The 25,676-nt window shown below is 36.6% G+C and overlaps 1 protein-coding gene across 10 annotated transcripts in view; it reads left to right on the top strand.

Moving 5' to 3' along the window:
• Window positions 1–25,676, top strand: part of ATG10 (autophagy related 10) — a 229,322-nt gene that overhangs the window by 141,984 nt on the left and 61,662 nt on the right. For all 10 annotated transcript variants that reach the window (XR_009054400.1, XM_057739998.1, XM_057740023.1 and 7 more), the window contains 2 exons: window positions 251–389; window positions 14,503–14,600. Coding sequence is in view for 9 of the 10 variants with exons in the window: in XM_057739998.1 (XP_057595981.1) it covers window positions 251–389; window positions 14,503–14,600 (237 nt within the window). In the remaining variant the exon portion in view is untranslated. The remainder of the gene's footprint in view (window positions 1–250; window positions 390–14,502; window positions 14,601–25,676) is intronic.

The following is a 25,676-nucleotide window of genomic DNA, read 5'->3' as shown; positions in this document are numbered from 1 at the left end:
TTTTCTTTACCCAGGGCTGCTTTGTCTCTCAAAAACAATCTGGAATTACTTAATGCTAATGTTTTCTGGTTTTACTATTTACCCAGGACTCAAATGTTAAACATCAATGTGGGAAACTCCCTTTTCCTTACCTCATAGTCCTATATTTATTTAACTGTTGCTTTGCAATAAGAAAGCCTCATCTTTCTCCGTGTTAATGTACTTCTTTTTATTGACAGACACATTTTGTTTTTGTATTTCTTTTTTTTAGGAGGCTCTAGAGCCACCCCTGGATGACTTTGAGCTGACCGAGACCACCACGGCAACCGAAGTGATTAAATATGAGTATCATGTCTTATATTCCTGTAGCTACCAAGTGCCTGTGCTTTACTTTAGGGCAAGCTTTTTAGGTAAGACCATGTTGGAAGCTAAATGTAAATTCATAACATTTACATTTAAGGCAGAAAGCAGATTTGGAAAATTATTCTTGAGAGAAAAAATAGAGTTAAAAATAAGAAAACTGTGGGTGAGGTAAGGTTTTACCAGTAAATTTTCTCATGCTTTAGAAGGAGTATCAAGACTTCAGAGTGAATGATATCATCCCAGCTTTAAGTCTGATCTTCAGATTCTTGGCCTCCTGCCCAGCGTTGACTAAGCCCCCTGGCCCTTTTTCTTTTCTTTACTTTAAACAAGTAGGAGCAACTTAAAGCTACAATGTTTATTTACTTCTAACTTTACAGTAAAAATTTCTTTCAATCTCAAGTGATCCCATTAACTCAAAAGTCCCCATGTCTCCTTCCCCAAGCACTAATTATTATTTCAGGAACAGTTTATCAATCCATTTAAGCTATGTTTAAAAATAGCACTAACATTTCCTTCGGCCATCTATACATCTCCAATGCCCCAGCTTCCTGCAATGCTGTTACTCAACTCTTCCCCCTTGCCAAGAAGGTGGAACACCCTGTCTCCTTGGAGGCCTTGGCTAATAAAGCTTATTTAATCAGCAGCCACGTGGAGTCCTCACCCTGCAGCACAGCCAGGACTCCCCACGTCACGGGTCAGCATTTTGAGGCCCCTCCACCCTGGGCTCAGCAACAAGAGGAGCCACCTCCCCAGCCCACCCCTACCCTGTTTCTCTTTTTCTGTTTGGACTTAGCAGCAGCATTTTGCACTTCGAACAGCCTTCTAACCTTTTCTGGATAGCTACAACATCTGAATTTAGCCAGTGATATTTTATTTTTAATTAAAAAGTAGCTTAAGCTGCTTTGAATGTGTATTTGGTAGATTTAATCACTTGCTGCCTTATATTGTTTAATGGTCTCTAATTTTGCAGTGTTGGCGGTTTAACAAGCACTTAGGATTTAAAACACAAGAACAAATTCTCATAGACTCCCTGGTGAGAAGATTTTAATCTGAGGTGCAGCTCCTAAGAACTGACAATTTGGGGAAAATTTTCGACATGGAACATGGGGAATTGAGGACACTGATAGTTCACTAATTCACAAACTCTTGCGGCAGATTTATCCATATGATGATTACAGGCCTTTAAAACACTCACTTTATTGTAATTCTATTTGGTTTGGAGCCCAGAGGTTAAAGGAAGTTTCCTGTCAGTGAGCTGTGTCATACTAAAAAGTAGAAGGGGATATGTTTATTTACCAGAGGGAAGAAAAATGTCCTTCTAGGTTTTGGTTTGCAAGGGCTCTTCCCAGTACTTTCTAGATTCAAAGCTATGTCGAGGCTGCAGGTAGAGGAAATAGGACACTACTTCTTCAATACCATACTTTCATATAATTAGTATTCACCATAAGCAGTTAATCACCAGAGAAGAGCTCCCAGAGACAAAACAAGTTGTTTAGCTTGTCAGCATTGGGGAATCGGAGGTGTTGAAACATGACTGCTTCTAGCTGGAAGTGGGTCTTGCCGAGGCCTGCGGATGAGCTCATACGTGTGCTTTGCTCTTATGTGCCAACAGCTCCCCTTACAGCACAGCACAGTAATTGTTCCTGCAAGTCCAATTATATTTTAATGAAATTTGTATACTTCCTAAGATCTTTTCTTCATGTTGGTTTTCTATTTCTTAAAAAAAAAACAAACCCACCACCACTAACCAAAAAACCAGCCTTTTTGAATTCTATTTATACATTTTTAAGATACTCTTCATTTATGCTTTTATAAAGGAAACCAAAATGAGTCATTTATTTTGTGTAGAAGCATTTCTTGTTCTCCACCCTCCCCACTCTGTTGTATAGAGTGAGCGTTAGGGATTTTTGAGTTCCAGAATTCACTTAGTGGTTTTCAGGTACATTAAAATTCCAAATTTAATTTTTGCAAAGCATACTGAATGTTTTCTTGTAGAGAAACATGAAAAATGGTTCTTTCTTTTATCCTAGTCTAATAATTTCTTTTCTCTTTTCTACCTAACTTGACCTAGTGGGTGTTCTAAAAATGTATTGTCCTCTACTCTGAAGTCATAAGCTTTCCTTTATTCCCCTCAATCCATCCCCTCTCCATGTGTTACGTGATTACTCTGGCCCTTCATCTGTTAAACAAATCTCTGTCAGTGCCAGTGAATGGATTCTTAACATCTTCCTCTTGTTCCAGGTCCAGATTTTTCTTTGTCTCATTCCAAGAGAGTTCCAACCTAGAAAAAGGATGGCTATAAAATTTCTTGCTCAGGGGTCTTTTTTTTGTTGCTTCAAAATTAGTTCACTTAGCCTTGTTTTTGACAGATATTTAGAATTTTTTTTTTTTTTTTTACATTTGACTCAGTAAAAATTTGTTTCTCTGCTTTGCTCCAAATTTTATTTCAGTACCTCTTTTTTTAGGTAAAGCAAGTGGTAAGTAATTTCCATTTAAATTGACATTACCTTTTCTTTTATCAACTGGCTTAAATGCCAGAGGAAATCTTTATTCTGTTTCTGAAATGCAAATCCTTTGGACTGTGATTACCTCTTATTCTTTGATATGTCCAATGTCCACCAGGCCAACTACTGCCCAAGACTCAGCTAACATGCCACTTGCTGTTGTCACCCCCATGTCATATTATATCACATATGATATATCACATGTTGCACGACATCAGAAAATTATTTATTCACTTGTCCCCTATAAAATGGTAAGCTAGAAGGTAGAGATTTAAGGTAAAAAGAGGGAGGAAGGAAATTAATAGCGAATACTTACAACCTATATGGTGATAAACTTTATTCATAGCTCTCTGTGTGTAATACATATATGACATATGTATTCTTTGTCTTACTCATTTTCATACCCACAGTATCAACTGTGGCACAATATCAACAAGTATTTACTGAACCAGTCAGTGAGGAGGAATTTCTAACCATATCTGCATATAGCCCAAAGATGGAAAGCTTATGATGGTGCCTTATATGAACTTTTCTGATGAGTTACATGGAAGGGAGTAATGCCGTTGTCACCAGGAAACTCAGAACCCAAACCATCTATATATCTTTACTCTTTAGTCTGGTGCTTCCCAGAGACAGCAGGAATGGTTGACTAAGGAAAATGGTAAGTCCTGAGGACGCGAAGGTGAGCATCCAAGCTAGGTGGGCAGCTGTTCCACTTCTATAAACATGTATTTTTATTCGATCCTCAAAGGCAGACAGCCAAGGAAAGACAGCATTCTGTTTCTGGGTACCTCTCATTTTTTCTACTTGGGCATATGGGAACTCAGTTCCCTAGGGTTTAATGTGAATTTAAGAGAAGAAATAAGTCCTTCTCAGCACTCTTTTTTCCCTAACCACTCTCGCCATTTTAGGTTTGGGAGAGGTGGTGGGGCACGCTTAATACCATTTGCTACCCAGCAGAGAGGATGAGAGGTAATTGCACTTCTCTCAAGTACTCATAAATAGCCTACATTCAAGCAGTGCTTTGTAGTCTATAAAGTCCATTCTCACAAAACACTGATGTCTGCAGGTGCCTGCCTCTTTTTCTCCCCCCACTATTTTTAAAGCACACTGTGTTAAAAAATTATGTGTATCATGCAAAAGGCTTCTAACTACTGCTCATCATTCCAGCACCTTTTTATGTCCTTTTTGAAGGCTTGATTTGGTCAAAAGCTGATGGCAAGTGTTAGAAATGTGGTGTAAACCTTAGGCATATACATAATGCTTTGGGCTTCACCAGACTCCTATGCTTACCTAGTTTTCCCTTTTATTACAACTAGAGATTTCCATATTTATTTCAGCTTGAATTCTGATTAATTTTTTCCCTGTCTCTCTTCTTTTCCTTTGTTCTGAATCTCTATTGAAAAATAGACCCAGTGGTTCTTCTCATTTTCAAAATATTTAATTCTTTGGTTCTGACATATGTGTTCTTCTTGGGGACTGTTCTGACATATTTCTTTAATTTCTTTATTTGTTTAATTTCTAGTTAGAAGGGCTGCTTTTGAATAGGGAAGGAAACATTTCTTCCATTCAGCAACTGAATGTCTCTTCTTTCTGGAGATCCATTCTATTATTGGCCCAGGGAGTAAGAGTATAGAATTAAAAATGTAACCCAGATATTTCACGTAGAAGATTTATCCACTTGTTATATGCCTGAATGATGCTCATGGAGACTCAGGGCAAGAGAAATAGCCAAAGAATAATTGCTTTTTTAAAGACAGCATAACCAAACCAAAATAAAGGCCAGCTCAAAGGAAGAATAATGAGAAGGCTGGAATTAGAGTAGTTCATACATCATCAGGAAAGAGGAGGAAGAGGCTTTTCCCTGGTGTGAAACAAGAGGAAGTCTTTGGACTATGTAGAAGAAAATGACAGGAAAACAGGAAAGATGGGGGTTGGAGGAAGTTGGAGAATAAAAGTAAAATATTCATAGTTCTGCCCAACAATTTTCAAGGGAATGTAACAGATTGGCTTTTCTGAAGAGGTTGGGAAAAGCACTGGAGAAGGGGAGATGGGTGAGTGCCAGGCTGTAGGGCTGGAAAGCATGGCATGTTTGGGGAACAGTGAGAGGCTGGTTTGAGGAAAACCTCTACTCCAAATTGTGGAAGAAATGGTTGGAAAGATATGTTGAGGTAAAATTATGGAAGAGATAATGGATGGGATGGGGTTGGAGGATATAATGAAAGGGTGAAAGAGGTTGAGCAAAAGTGAATGGAATCAAGGAAGGGATTTTCTAAAACAGAAACTATGATTGAGTAGAGCAGAAAGAGAATTGATGAAAGATGAGACGAAATTATGAGGAATGAAATTTTAGGAAAAGCAAGTTGGCTTTTTTGATATTGTTGTTAGAAATATTTTAAAAAATTTCAATAGTCTCTTAGAGAGAACGAACTGAAAAGAACATATTTTTAGGAAAAATAGAGTGAGAGTTAAGGCTGCTTGTTGAAGAGGAAAGAAAGGTGGATTAGAGGGGTACTTAAAGATTAAAGCAAAAACGATTCTAGTTAATTACTGTAATGACCAGGAAGTAGAAAATGACTTGGTAGGCAATTTAAAATCTTATTTGATTGTAGAGAATCTTTAAGAAAATTCATATATGTCAGTATATTTATGTAAACCATAAGTGTAGCCAAAATCATAATAATGCAATGGAACATGAATTTTAGTGTATTAAAAAGAGATTCTAGGGGTTGAAATGAAATTTGAAGAGCAAACAGTGAAAGTTATTAAGAAAAATAATGAAAAATTATTTAACTAATATAAATATATTCAAACCACAAAGTTTAAATAATAGGTGGAATTTAATGAGAATTATTTGTTGAACCATGTAAATGTTTGAAACATTATGGGGAATTAGGGTACAAGTAGGATGCTGGGTTAGAACACATGATGGGAATAGAGTCCCATCAGAAAGTCAAACCCTGATTTTTTTTAAAATTTATTATTTGTTTATTTTTTATTTTTGTGCATTGGGTCTTTGTTGCTGCGTGCAGGCTTTCTCTAGTTGTGGTGAGCAGGGGCAACTCTTTGTTGTGGTGCATGAGCTTCTTGGTGCAGTGGCTTCTCTTGTTGCAGAGCACGGGCTCTAGGCACACAGGCTCTAGAGTGAAGGCTCAGTAGTTGTGGCACATAGGCTTAGTTGCTCCGCAGCATGTGGGATCTTCCCGGACCAGGGATCAAACCCATGTTCCTTGCATTGGCAGGTGCATTCTTAACCACCGCATCACCAGGGAAGTCCCCTGATTTTAAAATGTATTAATGAAAAGGTTCAACAAAACTACAGGGACACCTAATTAGCTAAAAGGTGTATTCTAACCTGCATTAGTACAAAGCATCACATGCACAATAAACAGATTTTGCATGGATTCAGAACGCAGAAAGAGGACATGAAAGGGCAGATAAATTTATTTTCTTACCAGTAAAAGACTATGCTTTAGTTTTCCTAGACAAATAAATTTGTTGTGGTCCATAAGGAAGAAACATTTTTTTGCTTACTCTCGGCAAAACAGGCCCTTTTTGAAACATCCATTAAAATGTACATGAGGCCTACTGTGTGCACAGCACAAAAACTCATTAGCCTATTTTAAAAATGGGCTGTGGAAAATCACTGCCTAACTGAAAACTAGTGTATTGGTTTTTTCCTGCTTTAAAGTCATCAAAGCAAAGTTCTTTAAGTCCATGTATTAGGTGCTGGGCTGAGAAAGTGATCATGGGAAGGAGATCAAGTTGGATGGATAGTCTAGGTGCTGTTGCAGGTGTTAAAAGGTCCATGTTCTGGGGGTTACTGAGATTTGAAGAAAGCCAGCAGTCCAAAATGCTAGTTTGTGGTGTGCCAGAGAAAGAGGTTGGAATCAAAACCACAGGACAGTTTGGATAGGATGAAAGTAGAGTGTATTCTGCTTTAGAACCAGCAGACCTAATGTTGTAGATATTTATCTGGTGATGTGCTTTTGGAGTTCTGATGAAAAGTTGTATCTCAGAGTTGGTGTCTCAGGTACCTTTTAGACCCAGTGTTGCTTCCCTTGGGACATTTTCTGATTCAGAGATTCCTCAAGAAGGTCTTATGTGTACTTGTACTATGTTAAGTGTTTAACTTAATTTAAATGAGAGGTTATAGCATCACCTGCATTATTGTAAGTTCTTAACACAGTGTGTGGACAGTTTAAGGTGACCCCAAATGACTCTTCTTTATGCTCTTGGGCATATTTCTCATAAAGATGGGTTACAACATACAGAAACTTTCTCATGTAATTGAGAGATGTCTTACATTTATTTTCCACTCAAAATTACTAGACAAATATATGACATTTAAAACATTGGGCTGATAATTTTGAAAATTGATAAATATTAAGCAAGACTTATAAACCATTTATCTGGGCTATATTAGTTAGGTTAGGGTATACATCATTGCAGATAATTGAACCTGACCATGATAAGCTGAAAAGGATTTATTGGAAGGGTAGATCGTAGAGTCAACTGAAGGCAAAAGTGACAAGATGAGGGAATGTCTACCTCTCTTTGGCTTCAGTGGTGTGGAATGGGGTTCTGCCTACCACTTATGTTGGAATTTATCTCCCAAGTAAGAACTATGTTTGGATGCTGAAAAATCAAACATCCACTATATATTCATCTACTTAATACTATAGATTTATATGAGATTTTTACATAAATGAAAAGCATTTCATCAATGAATTTTTAATTATGATTGTTCAGTCTTTATTCTTAGTAATAATTGTGCTAATTGCTCTAGAAATAATGTTGAACATCCATCTATCCAAGCATCAGAAAATATTTGTGAACAAGACAATGTTTCTGGAATGCAGAGCTGAATAAAGGAATCAGAGATCATTGATGTCCTTAAGAAGCTTACAGTCTACTGAGGGAAACAAGACAGGTTTGAAATTCACTGTGACAAGTAGGATATGTTAAGGGCCGTAAGAGAGGTAAAAATTGCTACCAGGCAGAGAATAGGTTAGTGGTCGACAGGGACTGGGTGGGGGAGTGGGAGAAATGAGAACGTGTTGCTTAAAGGGTACAGATTTTCAGATATAAGATGAATAAGTCCGGGGGATCTAATGTACAGCATGGTGACGATAGTTAACAATACTGTATTTTATACTTGAGAGTTACTAAGAGAGTAGATTTTAAATGTTCTAACCACATTAACACACATACACACACAAATGGTAAATATGTGAGGGGATGGATGTGTTAGTTAACTTTGTTGTGGTAACCATTTCCCAGTATACACATATATCAAATCATCCTATTGTACACCTTAAACTTTCACCGTGCTATGAATCCATTATATGTCAATAAAACTGGGGGGAAAATTGCCACCAGGGTTCAGAGGGCAGAGATTACCTTGAGCTGGAGTGATCAGGAGAGGCCCTGGCTGGACTTGGGATTTGTCCATGTGTGGATGAGGAAGAGGGCAGGCCTGGCCTACTAAGAAACCCGGGAAAGGCGAAATTCTAGATACTCCTAGGTTAGGCAATGCTAGTAGAGACTACTAGTAACAAGAGAAACAACGCCACAACTAATATGTACGTATCACTTAAACAGTTTACAAAGAGCTCCTGGGTACTGGTCAAAGTGCAGAGTCTGGAGCTGCAAGGCCTTGGTTCTGATTCTTTGCTCTGCTAATTACTAACTACGTGACCTTGTGGAAGTTATTGAACTTTTTGTTTCCTTTATTTCATCAGCTAAAAAGAAATTGAGATAATAATAATTCCTTATAGAGTTTTGAGGTTTGTGAGCTAATACATAAAGTGGGGTTTGGCCTGTACTACCTTTCAGTAACACTGGCTGAGTTCTGTATCCTGACCCTCACAATAACATTGTAAGATAGGAACTGTTACTGTCCTCATGTACAGTCATAGAAACTGAGTGCTCAGCGGGGTTAAATGATTTATTTATTCAAGGGTACATAGAAAACTATGGAGTTAAGGCTCAAACTCGTTAGCCCTTTTTTCTTACTGCACGATGCAGTAACCAAAATTTAAGAAACCTTAAAGAGAAGCTGCCATAATATATACTTTTGGAATTTTCATTCAGATTTCTTGAGATTAATAAAGACTCAAAATGCAAAAAATGTGTGTAGGAATAAATAAAACTTACAGGGTTAGCCAGCACAGTAGCTGATGTGTATATACACGAACAATTAACGCTCATTTCAAATCACAATATAATTTTCTCACTGAAGCAAAAATGAATTTTCCCCTTTGTTGGAGCATCATCTCTGCCTTACTGTGGAGCATGGCATGAATTTTTATAGCCTTCAAAACTCTCTTGAAGACAATATAGTGAGTAATTTCATTGTGAAAAATCCACCCTTTCCTTTTTATTTCTAGTGACCACAATCAGAACATTATTCTTAAATTTACTCTAAATAATTTGTATTCTCTCTAATCTTCTTTTTAGGAGTCATGAAATTGTAGTGAAAGCATGTACCACAGGATAAAGGTGACTTCAGCATGCTTGCACTAGAGTTAGGTAGTTCTGGTGAAATATCTCATGCTGTTATTTGATTCATGAAAACTAATAGCCCTGAGAAATTTAATTTAGAAAGCTGCACATTTTGAGTAATATATAGATTACTTGACATGTAGGTTATTATTCAATTGAGAGATTTTATATGAAAATGTTAAATTAAATGCTACTGGCAGTTGCTAAAGATTGTACTTTTTAATTATTCTATTTTTCATCCAATGTCTCTTCCTCTTTTGTCACTGACATTTTATTATAGGTTTCTGACAGAATATTCCTTTAGCACAAATGTGTAATATCTTCCCAGGTAACAAGGGGCACACAGTAGGCACTCAGTAAACACTTGTTAAACAAATGACCCTGATTTACCATGCTCACTTTGTAGGTTGCTGCTGAAATTATTTCGGCTTCTACTTCAGTTTTTCAAGTATGCAAGGGATTTTACTGAGCTTCTCAGCCTCAGTGTGATTAATGAGATTTCTAAGCATGTTGAAATTGGTGCTATTGAATATCATGGGTCTGAAACTAGGGAGTTGTTGATTGAGTATGCTTATGTCTCCTCTGACTGAGGCCAGACGGAAAAAATAGACCTTACAAACAGGGCTTAAAGTTCTTGATTGACGATAACGTCAACTGAACATGAAGGCACAAAATAATGTGTTTCATGAAGTTAACAAAGTATTTGTTTATGTCCATATTTTATTTTATTTTTTTTATTAATTTTTATTGGAGTATAGTTGCTTTACAATGCTGTGTTAACTTCTATTGCACAGCAAAATGAATTAGCCATACATATACGTATATCCCCTCCCTTGTGGATTTCCCTTCCATTTAGGATACCACAGTGCATTAAGTAATGTTTCCTGTGCTATACAGTATATTCCTGTTAGTTGTCTATCTTATACATAGTATCAATAGTGTATATCCACATTTTAATTGTAAGTTAAAGTTTTGGGTCTTCAGTTTTCACAAACAGATTCAAAATCACAAAAGTTTTTCATGTTTCTACCATATTTAAGGTCTATTCTTATGATGTGATTTAAAAAATATATTTGACTATCTCATTTCAATGATTTCAGTGGGATTTCGGAAGGCTCCATTTTGGTTTTGTAATAATTAGACTCACACTCATATTTGAATATATTTTGCACATCAATTGTGTATGTCATGCCTTTGAAGATATTGCTGATCAGGTCAGCATTTTTTTGTTTTTGAATAAAAGATCACAAAACTAACTTTTGTATGTTTTTTATCATGAAGGTGTGAGCTATGACTAGGCAAACTGATGATGAGGCCTTAGGGAAAAGAATCCGCTTCATACTTCATTAAATCACTATTCTCATATCGTATGTGAGAGACAAAGCTGTATTACCTAGATCTTCCATAGTAGAAATGGCCAGCAGAAACTGGAGAAATTGACACTCTTGTCAAAGTAACTTGCACAAGCACTCATTTGATCATCGTTAATGTGTGTGTGCTTTTAAACAGTTTTCTAAACACATTAGAGAATGCAGTCACATCCATTCACTTAAAAAAAAACACTGTTCTCTTCATAGCACGCAGGTAGCACTCTTATAAACATACGTAAAGGAGTATCATGCATCTTTCTATGTTTTGAACTTATTTTTTATTCCTTGTGATTGTTATTCTAAGTTAACCAGATCATTTTTTAATTCCTGTATTTAAGGTGTTAAATTTTTTTCTCTAAATTAGATATTGCCTGAAAACTTACAACACATCCCCTTAATTCTAGCATCAAACCTGATGAAAATATTCTATAACATTTGTTTTGGGTCTTTCCACATTGTTGCTAGGCTGCTGATTATTGCATTTTGTATGAATGTTTCTAGCAGAGTATGCAGGTTTTTGACAGTGGTAATATCCAGACTAGTTACTCCATCCTTAGATTTTTGGCTGAAATAATTTAAGGAATAAAATTGAGATCATTGCTGATTACCAGATTTTAAACCCGGCATTCTTCTCTAGGTATACAAAGTCTTTTCCTGTCTTAGAGGAAATAAAGTTAAGGAAAGCATTCTTTCATTTATCATCTACTCAGTAAATATTTATAAAGCATTTGCAATGTGTGAGTAAGGCTTAGAACTGCACAGCAGGGCTGCATTGGTGAAAGGACAGATGCAGTCTTCACCCTCAGAGGCAGCATGGAATAGCAGGAAGAGCACTGAATTGTGAGTCCTGAGATTCCAGCTCCAGTGCAGTCATGAACTGGCTCCATAATTTTGGCAGATGTATATTTCCCAAGACCTTGGTTGCATTATCTATAAAATTAGTAATTATACCAGCTATAACATTTTATTATCCTACAACTTGATTTCTTTTAACTTTGACATCTGAAAAGTATTTTAAAAGCATGTCACTTTTTAATAATTTGATTATTTCATTTGGTATTTGACACTGATGTACCTAAGATACTATTCCCCTCTTCCAACATCAGTACACACACACACACACACACACACACACACGCACACACATACACACGTGTATGTGCATATTTTGAAGATGTGTAGTGCTTGAGATTAAAGTTTGGCCCTAGTCTGTAAATGTGTTCAGAAAACAATATAACATAGATATTGAAGGCAGCTTGTTTTAAACTTGTAGCTAAACATGACATTCAAATGTTAATTGGATGAATAAATCTTGTTCATTTTACAGACATGGAAATGTCAATGGAATAAAACTATTTATCACAAGATAATGGTCTCCTGCTGCCAGATAAATGCCAAGATGAAGATACTTATTGAAAATGTATCAAAATATTCTATTGCTATTTATTGAAAATAAAGGTTGAGGAAAAGTTCAACTTTTCAGGTCACACATGAGAAATTCCCTGCCTATGTTACTAGTATATTACTGTATCAAACACAATGTGCATGGTATAGAAACATGAGAAAACTCTAAGAAATAATGATCTATAAATTAATCTTTTAGCTTTAAGGTATGATAATTACTGGAATGGTGCAATGGGGGCTGGGAGGAGATACCTAATATATATTGAACTCTTGTCATGTGCCTGGTGCAGTTCTAGTTTGTTCACTGATGTAAGCCATTCACAAGAACAGGTTTTTTTGGGGTTTTTTTTTGTTTGTTCTTTCTTTTTTGGCTGCGTCGGGTCTCTTAGTTGTAGCATATGGGCTCTTTGTTACGGCGTGTTGGCTTCTCTCTAGTTGTGGCGCATGGGCTCTGTAGTTGTGGTGCAGGGCTCCAGAGCGTGTGGGCTCAGTAGTTGCAGCGCATAGGCATAGTTGCCCCGTGGCATGTGGGATCTTAGTTCCCTGACCAGGGATCGAACCCCCGTGCCCATCCAACTAGGAGAAGGAGAATGCTCGACCTAGACAACCAGACCACCAGGGAAGTCCCAGGAACAGGATTTGAAAAGGATTATTGTCCTCATTTTTCAGGTAAAGTTAAAAGCAAAATAGTAAATCAACTATATTTCAATTTAAAAAAAAGCAAAATAACTTGCAGTCACATACAGAAAAACTGCCAACACCAGGATTCATACTCAGCCTGGACTTCGAATTTCATGCTTTTCTCCTATACCCCACTTCTTTACTTGTACTACATAAGTCTGAATGGGGGTCTGGGGGATTTTTGAGTAGATTATTTCCCCAAGTTGTATTGTACCTGATGACCAAATACTTCTTTGGATCTAGTATTCTGATGAGTTTTCTTTAAATGATATTGTCTACTTGCCTAAAGAAAAGAGCACACCCATAAGTCTCAAGGACTTAGTTGACTCTAAATGGGCCAAGTAGCACTAAATTCTAATGTCAAGACCACCTTCTTTTCAACCATGTGTGGTTTTAAAGTCCTTCAGTAATTCCCTCTTTCTGCTTTCTTTTCTGAATCTAGATGTCTGTTTCTCTACTCATCATCGTAAGATGTGTTCTTTGTAAAATACATTATTTGGGTGATTAAGAATATAGGTGAATAATTGAAGTTGCTTAAACAAAGAAAAAGAGGTTTATTGTTCACTAGCTTTTGCTGATCTCTTCATACCAAGCCCTTCTCAAGTCCCTCCACCCCTAACAATCTCTTCTCCACCTGCAAGAAACAGTGGGTGTTTTGTTTTGTTTTTTATTTTTTTAATTTTATTGGCTGGGTTGGGTCTTTTATGCTGTGCAGAGCTTTCTTTTAATTGTGGTGAGTGGGGGCTACTCTTCGTTGTGGTGTGTGGGCTCCTCATTGCCGTGGCTTCTCTTGTTGCAGAGCACGGACTCTAGGCGCGTGGGCTTCAGTAGTTGCAGCACATGGGCTCAGCAGTTGTGGCTCATGGGCTCTAGAGCACAGGCTCAGTAGTTGTGGCGCACGGGCTTAGTTGCTCCGCGGCATGTGGGACCGTCCTGGAGCAGGGACGGCATGTGGGACCGTCCTGGAGCAGGGATCGAACCCATGTCCCCTGCATTGGCAGGCGGGTTCTCAACCACTGTGCCACCTAGGAAGCCCGAAACAGTGGGTGTTAATGACTTCCTCCTCTGGACTGTCAGAGAACTACAGTTTTCCTCTGGCAATGACTATTCTACCTAGGATGTTAGTATCAATGTTTACTGATATACTTGTCATAGTTTCCCTACTGGGGAAATACTCCTTACAAGGTGAAATCGTGTGCTTTCCTTCTCTCTGTTCCCCATGTTACCCAACACAGTGATTTGAACATTACAGATATTCAGTCAACAAGAGGGTGAAAGGAGTAGGTGTATGGTCTCTGATTTAAGGATTAGAGGAAGCATTAAGATTCCGGAGGTATCTATAGTACACCCTTATGAATGTGTGAGTCTACCTGGTCCTTTGCTGATGCTTCTATTTATCAGTTCTCTCTAAAACACATTTGGGTCTTATTTATTTTGTAAAATTCCTAGAGGCAATAAGTGAGCACATAATTTAACTGCTAGATGGTTACAAAGGAGAGAAATTTGAATGTTTAAATTTCCCTCAGGAAGAAAATAGTAATTCATATAGCACTCTTTTGGCATATAAATAGTATGTGTACTAGTAAAGATTTTTTAAAAAATCATAATATTCTTTCAGTAGTTTTAGATAGCCATCAAGCACCATTGTGTCAAATGGATTACTAACTGGCTGTCTTTACCATGCACTTTCACAGATGGAAGCCCTTTAGCTCTGAAGGACATATGGGAAGGAGTTCATGAGTGTTATAAGATGCGGCTGCTGCAGGGACCATGGGACACTATTACCCAACAGGTTAGAGAATATTTTCATTGTATTATATGTAATTCTTTTCCTCTGCTCATCTTTTCTTCTAGTTTTCTCTCTCCTGCTTTTTTTTTTTTTTTTCCTTTTTCACTCCTCTACTTCCTTATAGATTTCAGTTCAAAGATAGTTTCCTTTAAAACATCTTCCCAGATCCAGGCTTGGTTTAGCCTCTCTGTTATAAGCCCTCATAGCACCCTGTAATTTTCCTTCATAGTGCATTTTACAAGTTTACATTATGTATTTGGATTTTTCAAAAAAATTAATGTCTGTCTTTTCCATTATACTATGTGCTCCCATGTGGGCAGACCCAGTGTTTTTTTCTCTTCACTGTGTACCCAACAGCAGCACAGTACTTATCATACAGTAGGTGTTCAATAAAAATGTATTAAACAAATAAGAATAGAAACAAAGTTGGCATATACACCAAGAAATAGATGATTTAGCTTGTATCACTTATAATGCTTCAGAGTTTTACTCATAGGTGCATTTGCAAAAAAAATTCTTTTTGATTAACAATGTTTGCAGTAGTGATCTGAAGAAGTTTAGTAACTAGATTGCAAATATAGGTATAAAAAGATTTGCAAAAGTAGAGAAAAATAGATTTGTCAGTTATATAAGTTATTACTGCCTTGCTAAAATCAGCAATTAATTATTTTAGAAATTTAAAAATACTCATCACCTTGCAACCAGTCATGCTGTCTTTAAAACTAATTTTTAACTTATATCAAAAATCTTATTTTTCCCAGCCTCTGTTAAGCTTAATCAAAGCTTCCTTTAAAAACTGCTTTATTAGCCATTAGAATTTTTATGCCGTCTTACGTGTTTGATCACAATAATGACAATTTACCTCCTAATCAGCTTAAGAATCCTTAGCATCTTGTAAGTAATTCTTTGACAATGACTGCAAATGACCATTTTTTAGGTTTTGAGAATAAAACTAGTCTGTAAGTATATGAATCACACTGCCCCTCAAATTAGTGCGTTTCTTTCCCTTCCTACTGTCATCTTCCTAGTTCAAGCCCTGTTGCCTCACCTGGAACCATTAGGGAAACCTCCTACCTTTGGTCTTCTGCTCCTTTCCTCCTTCCCCCTTCCCTTTAGTCAAATTTTCCTAACCACGCTGCTCTTATCTTACCCCTGTGCAAACCTGCAGTAGCTGTCCAAGGGGCTATGGTATGTGGTCGAAACGTCTTGCCTGAGTTCCAGTGGCTGCCATTCCCTGGGTCCCGCCGACCCTTCCTAGCTTATCTCCTACACCTCCACACTACACAGTTTCAGCTCCTGCCAAACATGGCTGTTCACATCCCCAAACCATCCTGTGCAGTTTGTTCTTGGAATTCTTTCCAGGTTTAATGCTTTCCCTGTTGCCTTTGTTCTATCTTTATATTTCCCTCTCGTTCTTTCATATGTTCCTTTCTCGGAAACCACTTCAGCTTACAAAAATGACCCCCTCTGAAATCCCAGTTCTGTAGACCAGGAGTCAGTGGTTGCTATGAAGAAGGATAATATAATGAGATATATAAGCAAATCCATCATAAAGATTTTTGGCAAGAGCATTTTATTTTATGCAAAGTGTTTTACATTAACCTTTAAGTACGTCAAGGTGAGTGCTGTGTTTCAACTTCCAGTGTCTTGTCAGTGACCACAAACTGTCCAAAAATATAAACTGTAGAATCAGAATCCACAGGATGCAGAAAATATTTGTTTGTGAGAGTCAAGGAAGACGGCAAAGGATAGAGGAAGGGAGCATCCAAAAATATATATGTACGTAACTTTAGTGCCTTTTTTTCTCTGCTGCTTCTCAATTACATTTTACATTATGCATCTGAGCCCGAATCTTGTCTTTTTTTCCTTTTTCTGTCACTAGCAGCCCTATTGTTAATCTCCTCAGTGCAAACATATAGCACAATTCTGGTTGGTTTATGTCATTTTGGGTTTTAATTCCACATGTCTCTCTTCTGGCTTGTGACATACGAATAAAATTTTGAACTCAACCATATTTTCTTAGTTTCCTAATATGATGTTGCCAATAGATTTTGTTCCATTGATAGAATTCCTAAGCTGCTAAACCAACCACATGAACCAGTCTGGATAGTTTTTAATGGAATTGACGAGTGTCTTTTAGTTTACAGGCATTTAAGCATGATGCAGACAGCCTGTTAGCAGACCATCTTTTTCCTACTTGTCAGAGTATGGCAGTAACGATCAAATCCTATCACAATAAGCATTACTATCTCAATACCAGGTATGAGGCCCACTTATTGGGAGGGATATTTGATATAACTAAACTACAACATAACTGTAACATTTAGATGTTCCTTTGGAATTTGTCTTATTGGGATTGATCTTGACAGGTATCCCCACTTTTGATAACACACTTTATTTAAGCTTTAGAATTCCTCATCACAGTGTATGTCCAGGCATTGAAGACCTAGCAAGGGAAACTCATTTGCTGCCATTGTACTAGCTTGGTGTTTGAGCCATTATGAATATTTACTTTGGAGGTCTTAGCTTTTAATCCCAGTTTAGTTAATGGGTTGCTATTTATGTGCTGTTCTTTGCTTGAGATCTTTGAGAGAGCATGTCCTCATTTTTGTAAGGCCCCATGTGGAGAAAAAATAGGGTGTCCACAGTGCTGTGAAGGGGAGGGTGTGATACAGCATTGGGGAAGAATGAGCTGATAGAATATTAGTGGCACCAAATAGTAGACACCATTTTGTAGAATTATACTAAAGAACCATTAGCTTGCACACTGAACCTGATAATACTATCCTGTCCTCCAGAGTGGCTTAAAAACAAAAGCAGCCTTTGCATAATATAACATGCATTTCACTTCATTTTCAGGCTTGATGGTGCTCATATAGTTTGTTGCTCTTCATCTTTAGTAATCACACTTCTGTTCTCTCAGCTTCTGTCTTGATGATAAGGACCTATTCATGTCAGATATGAACTCTCTCTTTTGAAGACAAATCACTCATGAATCTCATACATTTGATTATGGTGATTACTTACCTGCTTTTGTCCAACATTACGGACTACCTATTATCTCAACCCTGCAGCCTAATAAAGAATTTCCAGAAGAAAAAGAACAGATGCCTAGATTGGATCTGCCTAAATTGGTACAGTAAATGTTACAGTAATGGTCACTGGAAGGTGTGGGCTCTATGTTTTAGGTAAAGAACTCCTATAATCTTGGCATGGGCTAAAATCCAAAGATAAGAAATCATACTTTCAATTTTACTTGAAGATATGTGTATTTATGTATGTGAGTGTGTAGTGATCAGATAAGTAATTTTTTCTTACTGTCTCTTTTTTTTAACTTTATGTTATGGAAAATTATAAACATAATACAAAAGTAGAAATAATAGTATAGTGCACTTACAAACTAATGACCAATTTTATTATTTTGGTATCTCACCCAATCTAGAATTTCTTGGTAGCAAATAGACATCATATTTTCTCATCCATAAGTATTTAAGTATGTATCTTTAAAAGACAAAGACTCAATATCAAAAAAACAAATAACCCAATCAAAAAAGTGAAAGACCTAAATAGACATTTCTCCAAAGAAGACATACAGATGGCCAAGAGGAGTATGAAAAGATGCTCAACATCACTAATTTTTAGAGAAATGCAGATCAAAACTACAATGAGGTATCACCTCACACCGGTTACAATGGGCATCATCAGAAAATCTACAAACAATATATGCTTGAAAGGGTGTGGCGAAAAGGGAACCCTCTTGCACCGTTGGTGGGAATGTGAATTGATGCAGCCACTGTGGAGAACAGTATGAAGGTTCCTTAAAAAACTAAAAACAGAATTTACCATATGAACCAGCAATCCCACTACTGGGCATATTCCTGAGAAAACCATAATTCAAAATGATACATGTACCCCAGTGTTCATTGCAGCACTATTTACAATAGCCAGGACATGGAAGCAACCTAAATGTCCAACAACAGGTGAACAGATAAAGAAGACATGGTATATATATACAATGGAATACTACACAGTCATAAAAAGGAATGAAATTGGGTCATTTGTAGAGATGTGGATGGACCTAGAGTCTGTCATACACAGTGAAGTAAGTCAAAAACAGAAAAACAAATATTGTATATTAATGCATATATGTGGAATCTAGAAAAATGGTACAGATGAACCTATTTTGGGGGCAGGAATGGAGACGCAGACGTAAAGAACAGACACACGGACACAGAGGGAGGGGAAAGGGGAGGGTGGGACAAATTGGGAGGTTAGGATTGACGTATATACATTACCATGTGTAAAATAGATAGCTAGTGGGAACCTGCTGTATAGCACAGGGAGCTCAGCTCAGGGCTTTGTGATGACATAGGTGGGTGGGATGGGGGGGGGTGGGAGGGAGGTCCAAGAGGGAGGGAATATAGGTATACATATAGCTGATTCACTTCATTGTACAGTAGAAACTAACACAACATTGTAAAGCAATTATACTCCAATAAAAAAATAAAATACATAAAAGATAAGAGCTCTACACAAATGTTTATAGCTTTATTCATAATAGCCCAAATGGAGACAACTCTGAAGTCCTTCAGGAGGTGCATGGTTAAACAATCGGTGGTATATCCTTACCATGGTACTACTCAGCAATACAAAGGAACCAACTATTGATACACTTAACCTGGATGGATCTCCAGGGAATGATTGAGTGCAAAAAGTCAATCCCCAAAGGTTGCCTAGTATACGATTCCATTCAGCTAACATTTTTGAAATGAGAGAATTATAGATTGGAGAATAGATTGCAGTTTTCAGAGGTTATGGGTAGGAGGAAAGTGGGTGTGGTTATAAAAGGCAACAAGGGAATCTTGTGGCAATGGAAGTGTTCTATATCTGACTGTTATCAATGTCAGTATCTTGTGGTAACGTACTATAGTTTTGCAAGATGTTACCATTGGGGGGACTGAGTGAAGGATATGAGTGATCTCTTTGTATCATTTCTTACGATTGCATGTGAATCCACATTTATCTCTAAATAAAAAAGTTTATTTAAAAAAGATAAGGATTCTTAAAAAACATAACCACAATTCTATTATCACAACCAAAGTTGTTAATTTCTTAATAGCATTAAATAAGGAAATGTTTGAATTTCCCCAAATGTTCCTTCCTTCCTTCTTTCCTCCCTGCCTCCATTCCTTCCTTCCTTTTGTTTTTTAGAACAGTTTCTTTGAATCAGGATCCAAATAATGTTTATACAGTAAAATGATTAACATCTATCTTTTTCTTCTTGTAGGTTTTATTAAAGAAAAAAGATTGTTTGTCCTGTAGTATTTGTAGTCTGGTTTTTTTTAAAATTGTATCTCTGTGGCAGTGTTTACTATGTGCCTCCCAATTTTTTATATACACTTATAGTTAGATCTGGAAGCTTGATCAGATTCAGGTTTGGTATTTTAGGGCAAGAATACTTCATCGGTGATTCTGGGTACTTTTATGAGGAGGCAGATAATATTTGGTTTTCACTCTTTTTTGTGATGTTAGCAGCTATTGATGATTATTGCCGAGACCCATTAATTCATTAGAGGGGTTGTAAAATAGTGATGTTCTAATTCTATCATTCATTATTATCCGAACTACTTCTATAACTACAGTTTCCCTCACCAGCTTAGTTACTTGAGGTGTGCTTTGTATAGGAAAGGCAGGATAAATGCCGGATTGTTTCTATGTTCTAGCTTTCAAGATAACGAGTTGGTTCTCTAACAAAGAGAGAACAAGAAAGTTTTTTTTAATGAAGTTGGATATAAATGTTTTATGCTTTTCAATTAATTGTAGTGATCACCTTTATTGATGCTTGGTTTGTCTCATCTTTGACCAGTGTAAGTCTCTCTCGCTCTTTTTTTTTTTTTTGGCTGCACTGTGCTGCTCACGGAATCTTAGTTCTCTGACCAGGTATCGAACCCAGGCCCATGGCAGTGAAAGTGCTGAGTCCTAACCACTGGACCTCCAGGGAATTCCCATGGCCAGTGTAAGTCTCTAAGTTGTCTCCCAAGTTATTTTGCTACAACCCAAGTAGCTTTAATGGCTTCTTGCTTTTTGATATAAGTTGATGCCCAGACTTGGCATCAGCCATTCTCCAAGGAGGCTTGCTTCCTTTCAGAGTCTTTATCTTGATGCTGCACCAGAGTGGATTTAACTTTGGGCACCACCACTTACTAGCTGTATGACCTTGGGAAAATTACAAAAACTCTCTGTGTCTTATTTTTCCACTAAAATTAATGGCAGCATCTACATAGAGTTGGTGGGAAGAGTAAAAGAGAAGGTTGTATACAAAGCCCAATCTGTGTTGTCTCCTTTCAAATACCGTATATTCTTTCTAACACCTGAACAGTGTGCTTTAGGTTTGGAAAGCCAAAACTTTTGAGGTACTTTGTTTTCTGATTTTACATGTCTGGGGAAGGCTGTCCAAGTGCGAGTAAATGAATGGGATTGGACAGACAGAAGTGGAAAGAAACTCAATGATTATTTTTCCATGTGATCCCACATTACTGTGAGAGAACTGGACTAGGAGGAGCCTTGAATACACATCCTGCATGCCCCAAATACCACTAATGTCATTTTGAAGATTTTAGCATGTCTAAAACATGCAAAGGTATGATAATTAATTTCAGTGTATTTTCATTATATTTCCATGGGAAATCTCTCAGGGAAAACACACACACACACACACACACACGCACCCCCCCCCCCAAAAAAAATCTAAAATTCCTTAGGTACCTTTTGGTGAGTAGATTGCTTTTGACTCTCAGTAATGCAGGAACTAACTGGTTAAGGATTCTTAAATAATGAAACTTGATATGTGATTTATAATGATGGCTGATAAACTGATGATTTAATTGTGCTTCCTCTAGTAATAATCTTAAGTGCTCAAGTGAAGTTCCAGGGATTGGCTTTCTTCTGAATTCAGTCTCCCTAGAGTCTTTAGGTATCTCTTTTACACAACATCCGATAACTGACTTTTAACTGTTCCTATTTTAAATAATACAAATCAATTAAAACACACAGCTGTTTAACAAAACTTCTCAGTGTTGGTATAGGTCTCGGCGGGTATTTCCTGATGGCTTATAATGACATCAATTTAGTGCACCTGGTAGGATCAGTGTGAACTGGAAGTGGCTTAATTCTTAAATGACAAGAAAATTAAGAAGCCTTTATGGATTGCTGCTGCTGCTGCTGCTGCTTCAGAATCACTGCCAGCTCCATTGCTGGCTCTTTCATGGTGGAGTTTTATTTAAATGGGACTGCAAACATCATGTGATTGTTTTCTCTGTAATTTGCTGCTAATTTGTTGATTCTGAGTTTCTAGGTGTTTATTCTGGACATTAATTCGTCACCTTAGTGGGCAGGTTTATAATCCCACAGTAATTATATCTATCTTGCAGACTTTTTGTAGAAACCCTCAATGTTTTAACAGTACTCAGTAATTCTACCACACTTCCCTGTCTTAGGAGAGTGAATTATGCTTCATCGTTCATTGCACGTCACTTTCTTTGGTATTCTGGGGTAATGATGACAGTGCTGTTTGCCTTTGTCTCTGTTGGTAATTATTTTTAGATTGTCAATCTGCACATGCATTGTGACTTTTAATGTTTATTGAATGTTGATGCTGTGGATTCCATACATTGTCAGAGTACTTTACTCTCCATATTTATTTTTTTTTATCAATTCAGAAATATCCTCTGTCACTCAAAGTCTATTGTGTTTTTTTTATTTGGGGGTAAGAAACACATTTTTGTAAGTATTATTTGTTCCTCAGATTTTCCTTATATTAAGAAGTATATGAAATTTCTTTCTCATTATCTTTGCCTAAATAATTTTTCTCAAAATATTTTTGATTTTACACCCTAGAGTATTTTTAGAACATCTTAACTTCATACTAAATGCTATTCAGGCTTTGGTATAATATTACTTTCTCATCCAGCTTTTGATTATTAAATTAATTTCTAAAATTTTTTTTATTCCAATTCAATGAGAATTCAAGATATGTAGTTAAACAAAGAATGTATTTCTTATAAGTAGCCAGCTTATTCTTTTACATTTGGGTCTTATTTCTTTAAATTGAAATTTATTTCAGCAGACAATGAAAACAAGAGATTGGTTAGTGAATGTTCTTTGTTATATGTATATCTGGTTGAGCAGAATATTGCTTAGCTTTTTACCATCAAAGTTGCACTTTTGACTCAGCGCATGCCTTGAATTTATATGAGGGCTTACGTTCAAGAATGTTCCAGCATTTCATTGATCCTTAGACCTTTTATTCCTAAAAATGGAGCAACTTATAAATGTGAAAATAAAATACCATTTAAAATATTTAATAATTAATTTTAATATTACTCATCTTAGCACATTTCATTTTAATAATTACCTATCATCAATTTTTAATTTTTAATAAACATCTTAGTTCCAAAAATTCAAGTTTGAGGAATATTTATATTCTCATTTCCAGTTTTTGAGAAAGAGATTATTGGTGGTTGGGCAGTAAAGCAGCAGCTCGAAGCAGGTTGACAAGCTGGGGGAGTGGAAAGGCAAGCACAGGACCCAGCGGGGGCAGAAGACGGACTCTGCAGACAGGCTTATCCACATCCTGAAATGGCATAAGCTTCTTAAGAAAAATGCTCTTTCTTTTGTCTTATTTTGGCACAATGGTTACTGCACGTTCATAGTCTATAATGCAATTATTCCACCTTTTTAAAAAATTCTGCTTCCTAGCCCCTTAGCCTTTTCTTTTCACCTGTTATTTTCCTGGTTCTTTTCCATGTCAGCTGTTAAATTCCCCATATTACATTTGCAGTCTATATTTCAATAGTTTAAAATTTGGCAAATAAATAGAGATAACACCGAAGTATATAAAGTGTATTTGCAAGTCATTATAATTATCTTACGGAATGCTGATGTTATTTTTTCAGTATATTAACTCATTTCTTCTTCCCTCTGTCCAATCTGAATTTCAGAAATATTTAGTCATGTATATGCATACACTCAAATATTAGATTAATACATATACTCTAAAGAGCAAAGCAAGTGAGTAAGAACTAAGTGATAGGAAAAGACAGTTTTACAGAAAACCTAGGTTAAGGGACGTATCTGAGCTTTCTAGAACAACAAAAGGGAAAGCCAATGAAACATGTTGCTTTCATTCTGTTATGAAATGAAAGTTTATCAAGGGAGACAGATTTTTTCTTAAATTTTAGCAAGATAATTTTACAAATATGGAAAAAATGATCTTTATAGACACTACTTAAGCCACCTTTAGGAGATGGGAAGGGAGTGATATTCAGTTGTAGTTATGTGGGAGAATTATAGTAATGTTCTGCATGTGTGTAGGTTTACACTGTAAAGGTCCTTATTCAAATTCAGCCTCTAGATGTATTTTGAGTGCTTGGAGAGTTTTTTGAACTTGAAAGCCTTTGGACTGGGTATGTGCTCTGTAGTTAATCATGGTCACTTCCCCTTCCTATCGCCTTGTACCCTATTTCACTTTGCCTGCTTGTCTTCTAAAGACATTTTGGTTGGCCTATTCCAATACTGATACAAGATACAAAGAAAGAGTTTAGAGATTCTGTATGATTCTGAATGTATGAAACTTAGTACGTATCTTGAACTATCCTCAAATAAAAGTGCTATCATCTGAGAGTAAAATTTTTTAATAACTTAATTTTTCTGATTAAAAAAGTAATACATATTGATCATTTTTAATAAAATACAGAATAGTGTAAGAAAAAAATAAAAATTGCTCAATCTCAAACATTATCAATGACCACTGTTAATCTTCCAATGCATAGCTTTCTAGAAATATTATATATTTTTTCATATAATCATATATATAATATATATTCACACATTGTATACATTATATATAAATATACACAAACACAAATGAGATGATACTATATACCTGGGTTTTGAAATTTACATCACAGATATCTTTTCATGCCAATATTTAAATACATCTAAATTTTCCTTTTAATAGCTGCATAGAATTCTATTCTAAGGCTATACCGTAATTGTTTTAACCAATTTTATGTTGTGAACATTGAGTTCTTTTACAATTCTTTGTATTATAAACAGTTCCTAAGTGAACATCTTTGTACATACAATTTATGCAGCTGTCAGATTATTTCTTTGGAATACATTCTTAGAAGTAGAATTGGTGAGTCAATAAGCATTCACTTTTAAAGATTTTGTTAGATATTCCCATGTGAATCTCAGAAAAGGTGTACTAACTCCTCCTACCAGCAGTATATTAAAGAACCCTTTCCCTTTGTGCTGGCTGGCACTGGCCTTAATTGTTCTTTTTACGGTGTTACAATCTGATGTCAACCAGGCTTCTGATTGGAGCCATGTATCAAACCATTGAACAGCAGAATTACTGATGAACAAAATGTAGCTTTTCTTGCAATTGATTGGCACATACATTTTAGACACCGAGGAAGTCAATGTATGATCAGAATTAAAGGGTCTGCTTTGCATTCCTGCCAAGACAGAGTGTTGTTTCTGCTGTCCGGAGGAGCCTGTGGGAGTACCTGCCAGCAGGGTTGAGGCTTTTCTTTGTAAGCTTTATTAGGTTTTCACAAATGATTGAGCATAACTCATGGAAGCACTGAAGTCCTGTGTCTTTAAGCATGGAAGATAGGCTCTTGGATGGCAAGATTTTTGTGAGCTGGAGTTATCCGTCATCCACCTCACCCAGATAACAAGACATGAGTGGAATATTTGATTGAGTAAAATTGTACTGGAGCAGGCCTGCCAGGATGAGGTAACTATTAATACACCCCCTTCCAAACAATAAAAGGGTTAGCATTTTGAATACTTTCAAAATACTATCCATTTGGGTCCTAAAGAACATCTCCTAAAACTGACAAATTTGGTTTTGGCACAGTTGCGCTTGAGCTGTTCCTCCTGGCAGTAATTGGCTACCAGATTACCGTATTCTTTAAGTGGAACCAGGTCATCACCCTTTAGACAGGTGCCTGTCTTTCTGTTTGCTGTCATAGGAAATCAAGTACTCACTTCTAAAAGCTCTATGACATT

The sequence above is a fragment of the Hippopotamus amphibius genome, chromosome 1 (assembly GCF_030028045.1).
Source record: "Hippopotamus amphibius kiboko isolate mHipAmp2 chromosome 1, mHipAmp2.hap2, whole genome shotgun sequence".
NCBI lineage: Eukaryota > Metazoa > Chordata > Mammalia > Artiodactyla > Hippopotamidae > Hippopotamus > Hippopotamus amphibius.
The sequence above is the reverse complement of the archived record's forward strand: the minus strand, read 5'-3'. Positions and strand labels throughout refer to the sequence as shown.